The sequence below is a fragment of the Cryptotermes secundus genome, unplaced genomic scaffold, assembly GCF_002891405.2.
Source record: "Cryptotermes secundus unplaced genomic scaffold, Csec_1.0 scaffold1894, whole genome shotgun sequence".
Classification (NCBI taxonomy): Eukaryota; Metazoa; Arthropoda; class Insecta; order Blattodea; family Kalotermitidae; genus Cryptotermes; species Cryptotermes secundus.
The window spans coordinates 893444-899557 of NW_019718027.1; the positions used below are offsets into that span (position 1 = coordinate 893444).

The following is a 6114-nucleotide window of genomic DNA, read 5'->3' on the forward strand; positions in this document are numbered from 1 at the left end:
TTTAGGTATAATCATTAGACCATAAAAACTATGATTGAAAGTCTTTTGTGCTCATCCCTGCTGAAAGAGGAATTTGTGCTGTTTTATGGTAAGTAATTGCACATTTCAAGGCATTTTATTTTTCTTTCTTAAATTATAATTGCATTTTCCCCCGGCATATATAAAACTAAACATAAGACATGATCTGGCCAGTGTTTCTTTAAGAAAAAATGCTCTGGGGGTAGAAGTGATAGAAGGCAATAAAATCGATTGGTGAAATTTTCAATATCGGCTTAATATTATTGGTGCAACGTAAAATTTAAATACATAGGTTTAAATGCACTGTTTTTATACGGGTTGTGACTGATTCAGTTTGGGGGGCAATACTCCCCGACCACTCTTCTGAAAGAAACACCGTATCTGGCCCCTGATGATGTTCTATAAACTAAATTTGGCCCTCGAGATGTATTAGGTTGGCCAACGCTGGTCTAGATAATGTGGGACCCTCAATGTCTCAACCCTATGGACCTTCACGGCCTGTTACAGGGATTTTGTTTTTACTTTTTTATATATGGTAATACTGTTGGCCATCCACTGTGCAGCTTGTTTTCCAGCCATTCATGATCCTTCAGCTCAAGGTGCTTGAGTGGTAACTCAAATACTGCAAATACCTTGGAACAGGCCACTATTTGTTCATCATAAAATCCTATGCAATGTTTCTGACAGTCACAATGGTGTCACATTCAGTGACAACATTTTAAGTTATCCTCTGCTTAAGGTGGTACACTTGACCACTTTGAGACTTTACAAACACTGTATTCTCCTGCAGAATCTTTCACATGTAATATTCTAATGTAAACTGAACAATTCTCCTATGTGCAAGAGCCATGCATGGGCAGACTCCACCCACCTACCACAAGGTCACTACTGTTCTGAAACTTTCTGAATCTACCATGTGTCATGTATTCATTCAATATATGATGAACAGCAGGGGCCTGGATAGCACAGTTGGTATAGCAACTGGCTACGGGTTGGGCGACCAAGAGGTTGGAGTTTGAGTCCTGGTAGGGTCAAGAATTTTCATTTCTTTATATTGTCCAGACCAGCTCTGTGGTCCACCCAACCTCCTATACAATGGTTACTGGAGGGGCTCTTTCCCGGGGGTAAAGCAGAAAGGGAGTGAAGTTGAACTCACCTCCAACTAGTGCCGAGGTAAAAAAATTGTGGATCTATTCATCCACTCCCCCGTATGTCTTCATGGCATAGTCCTTAATTAGTTAAGCTCAGGGACAACTTTGCTTTTTTTTTTTTATTATTATGATGAACAGCATGTATTACATGATCTCCACCCCACTGGGTTGTTGGAAACAATTTCATACCTGTATACTAATTCTTTTGGTGACACAGTAAAGGTCCCATTTATAAATCAACATTATGAGGTGAGAAAGTACAGCCTGACCATAGCCTACATGTATTAAACCCATGAAATACACTGCAAAATACAGATACACTGATGCAATGCAAACTTATATTAACATAACCCAATCAAACCACAAAAGAGCAGTAAAGGATGAGATGCCAACCACAATCTATATATAGTGGGGCACACATACCCCAATCATAAAATTCAAAATGTTCAGCCCCAGATACCATCTACTACCTGCTCTCCAAAGGAAAGCCAAACATCGTTAATGTTGGCACTCTATATGCTTGCAAGTTTTCGCTTTAAAAATTATGTTATATATTAGTAAAACACCATTCATTTCAGTGATTCACAGTAACTGCAATTCATTCCCTTGTCATCCATAATGTACATTACAATTCACGTTATTACTTATATATCTTTTAATTGATTTAGACATGAAACTGTCTCACATAGCGCTAAACTTCCAGAATTACGTAGACCAAAATAACCTCAAAATCAAATAAAATGTATTATAGCAATACAAGCAAACAATAAGTATCCCATGTCTTATATCATGTATAATGATCCATGGACACGAAATAAATGAAATGAAATGAAATATACTTTGTCAATTTTTTTAAACTACATAATCCTGGAAAAAATAAAATATAGTACTAAAATCTCTTTATTCTAAAGCAATACCGGTATTATATATTATTTCTGTGTTCTCTCCTTACTTGATTCATTTGTAGACGTGAATATAATACATCACCTCGTACAAAACTCCTTTTACTTTTCGCCCCGATCCTCCTGTACTGGTGGCAGTGTTCAGAATTAAACCTGCCCGAACCTGCTAGTCTGCAGGGGTCAGAATGACGTACGTACTAATTGATGTTCGGGACCTTCGGGACTTCGGGGCCGTTCGGGATACACTTCAGCAAACAGCGTAAACCACCGTATACCACCACGCAATATCCCTATTTCCCCTATATGCTCTGTAGCACGTGGTGCGTTAATGCAGGTACGCACATGGTAAGTACCGTAAGTACGTTGTGAAATAACCTAGAAAAAAAATTGTGGCTGGCTAAATGGTATGTACGAGCTCACCTTGTTGGCCTTAGCCTTTGTTTAAACATTCAGCTGTAGGTGTTGTGTTCCATGAATGAATATGTAATCATTTTGAGTGAACAGTTTACATGACCAGCTAACCATTTCTTCTAAGTACACGATATGTGTGTCATTTTGATCGGTTGGTATGTAAAATTTACATACTTTCTTACTCATGGAGCTGAGCCCTTCTGGAGGAGCCACCAATTTTATGGAACCAGAAGGTTCATCACCGTGTTCACAAGAGCCCTCCACTGGTCTCTATCCTGAGCCAGATTATCCAATCCATACCATCCCATCCTATCTCTCTAAGATCCAGTCTAATATTGTTCACCCACCTATGCCTTGGTCTTCCTAGTGGTCTCTTTCCTTCTGGCTTTCCCACCAATATCCTATAGGCATTCATCTCCCCCATTCGTGCTACATGACCTGCCCACCTCATCCTCCTTGACTTGATCATTCTAATTATACATGGAGAAGAGTACAAGTTATGAAGCTCCTCATTATGCAGTTTTCTACAACATCTCTCTTTGGTCCAAATATTCTCCTCAACACCCTGTTCTCGAATACCCTCAGTCTATGTTTCTCCCTTAATGTCAGAGACCAAGTTTCACACCCATACAGAACATGTAAAATTTACATAAATGTGGAAATTGTCTGATGAGCCTTTTGCAAAAATAGAAACCCCATGCCATATGTAAACACCAAAACACGGCAACAAATATTTAAATATCAGAATAAATTATACTGGTCTGCAATTATCTGGCAGCTGCAGTGGACTCTGTGCTTTTGGTGTTTTCCACCCATGGTGTTTGAAGTTATTCAGCATCTCAAGCCTAATTATCATGTAACAAAATTTGGACTTCAGTTGATCTGACAGGAAGTATTGTGAGATTAATTAAGACTTCTGATATTTCTGGCAGTTCATTTAAAGTAAACACCAGAAGACAGACTCCATGGAGCTGAATTCTTTTGTGAAAGCTGCTAGTCACTTACTCATTCAAAAATTTCCTAACAGAAATAAATAAATAAACCAGAAGGTTTATCATGTTCACAAAAGCCCATCAGTGGTACCTGTCCTGAGTCAGATAAATCCTGTCTGTACCATCACATCCTATTTCTGTGAGATCCATTTTAATATTATCCTCCATCCTGTGTGATCCTAGTGATTTTTTCTTTTGGCTTTCTCACCAAAATCCTGTATTCAGTCCTCTCCCATGCATGCAACATGCCCTGTATCCTCACCCTCCCAGACTTGATCATCACAATTGTATCTGGCATTTTTGTTCTGTAGGTATGAATGCAGTTGCTGCATTGGAGATGATGTCAGAGATAAGCCTGGAAAGTGTGAATGATAGTATCGTCAGTCTGTTTGAATGTCCAGTGTGCTACGAGTATTTGGCTCCACCAATTTATCAGTGTAAACATGCTCACAATATCTGCTCAAATTGTAAGCTACAAGTGACAAGATGCCCATCTTGTTGCGAGATATTTCTTGATTCACGAAGTGTTTTTGTTGAGCAGATAGCAGAACGGCTGCTGTATCCATGCAAGAATGTTGAGTTTGGATGTAATGTAAAGCATTCTTTGCAGGATATGGTAGAACACTATAATGACTGCCCTCATCGTATGTATGAATGCCTGCCTGGCAAGGCAACAAGCTGCAGGTGGAAGGGCAGAAGCACTGATATTCTCATGCATATGAAGAACACCCATGTGGAAAGTTGTTGGATGGTTGATGAAAATTGTATTCTCTATGAGTTAAATGTTTTTGATGGAACAGAAGATATCCAGCTTATAGCAGCATGTCGTGAAGTATTCTGGTATAATTTCAAATGTGATGTAACAGAAAAAAAAATGTTTTTAGCAGTGCAGTATATTGGTCCCAAAGAGCAGGCCAGCAACTTTACATACGAATTTGAGTTGCGTGCTAATGCTGATCAAGAAATGAGTATTAACATGAAAAACAGAACTCATCCTGATACAGAAAAAGTTTCTGATATTTATGAATCTGCTTGCTGTGTTGTATTAGATTTTGCCATGTTAAGGCATTATGTAAGCAGTGACAACAATCTGTGTTTCAATTTGCTGGTGAAGAAAATAGTGACTATGGATTCTGCATGCGATACCAAGGATGGTGGAAGTGTAATATGAGTATTAGGCTGGGCGCACACCAAGAAAACTGGCAACCTCAACACAACCATGATTTCTGAGAAGTGTTATCAGCCAGGGTTGAACACATGTTAGTGACTGGAGCAGCGCAAATTGAGGAAACCGCAACACAACTCGCGTAAAAACTCAATTTCCAGGCACTGGAGCATGCCAGTCTTCACACGATTGAGTTGCTGCATGGATTCCTAGAAATCAGCTGTTCTGTAATGCACTTCAGTGATTCATTTGTTTGTTAAGATGGCATGAAGAGTTGCCAAAACTGCTAATTTATTCTTATGCAGTTAATTGAGCAAGAGCCGGGCATATATAACAAATGCCATCCAGACTGCCAAGCGGGGAAGTAGATTTGGCTTGGGAAAAAATTTTCATGAGATGAAGGAATCTGGTATGTGTAAACATGTGTATATAACCAAAACTTATAAGATCAAAATACAGAGTACGTCTGCTAAAACAGTGCAAACGATTACTACAGTATGACCCATGCTTTGTGATAAAAGTCAACAGGTGGGTTAGTCCTCATCCTTTACAATCATCAGCTGAATTCAATTAATATAACTCCACTGAGACAGAATTGCTCCTGCTGGTGTTAAGGAGTAATCAGCCAGCTGATTTCACAGGCGCTGTGCCCTCGACAATCTCTGCTTTCCATCATAATTTTCATTATAATAAACAATGTAAAGAAAGAACATCTAGCAGTGGTATTGTATTTGCTAAGAGGTCTGTTGAATATGTATATCAATAAAAAGATGAACTTTCCTAACATCATAGTAATCAGTAGTTTTTCTTCAACTGACACATTCAATCACTCATGGAGCTGAGGAGCCCTTCTTGAGAAGCCGCCAATCTTGCAGCTATTCAAGAGCTTCCCAGCATTTTATGGCACCCAAAGGTTTATTTCCATGTTCACAAGAGTTCTCCACTGGTCTCTATCCTTAGCCAGACCAATTCAATCCATACCATCCCATCATATCTCTACAATCCATTTTAATATTGTCCACCCACCTAAATATTTTCCTGATAATTTGCCTATCAAGAATGATTGTCACCATTCCTTTTCAACTTTGCTTTAGTATATGCCATTAAGAAGGTCCAGGAAAACAAGGCGGGACAAATTGAATGGGACACATAGCTGTTGCTCGATGATGTGAATCTACTGGGTGATAATACAGATACCATAAAGAGAAACACAAAAACTTTTAATTGATGCAAGTAAGGAGGTTGGTCTAGAAGTACACACAGTGAAAACTAAGTATATGTTGCTATCTCATCACCAAAATGTAGATCAAAATCACGACATAAAGATAGGTAACAGATGTTTTAAAAATTTGGCACAGTTCAGATATTTGGGAACAACGAAAACACACCAAAACCTGACTGAGGAGGAAATTAAAGAGTAAATTGAACTCTGGTAATGCTTATCATCATTCAGTCCAGAACCTTTCGTCTTCTTG

The 6114-nt window shown here is 38.8% G+C and overlaps 2 protein-coding genes across 4 annotated transcripts in view; one reads left to right on the forward strand and one right to left on the reverse strand.

Annotated features, from left to right (window-relative positions):
- The window catches only part of LOC111862622 (39S ribosomal protein L18, mitochondrial), an 11847-nt gene extending 9627 nt beyond the window's left edge, over nt 1–2220 (reverse strand). For 2 of the 3 annotated variants that reach the window (XM_023848341.2, XM_023848166.2), the window contains exon 1: nt 2122–2219. The gene's annotated coding sequence lies outside the window, so the exon portion shown is untranslated. Of the gene's footprint in view, nt 1–2121 lie in introns of all 3 variants that reach the window. The other variant, XM_023848250.2, reaches the window with a different exon arrangement.
- Nucleotides 2221–2319: 99 nt separating this feature from the next.
- On the forward strand, nt 2320–5430 carry LOC111862459 (E3 ubiquitin-protein ligase Siah1). The gene is made up of 2 exons (XM_023847954.2): nt 2320–2416; nt 3786–5430. Exon 2 carries the CDS (start codon nt 3788–3790, stop codon nt 4643–4645), a length of 858 nt encoding a protein of 285 aa, XP_023703722.1. The 5' UTR covers nt 2320–2416; nt 3786–3787; the 3' UTR covers nt 4646–5430.
- The last annotated feature ends 684 nt before the right edge of the window (nt 5431–6114 follow it).

Bases quoted from the DNA above. Each gene is read 5' to 3' on its own strand.
- LOC111862459 (XM_023847954.2), top strand. From the start codon at position 3,788: ATGAATGCAGTTGCTGCATTGGAGATGATGTCAGAGATAAGCCTGGAA.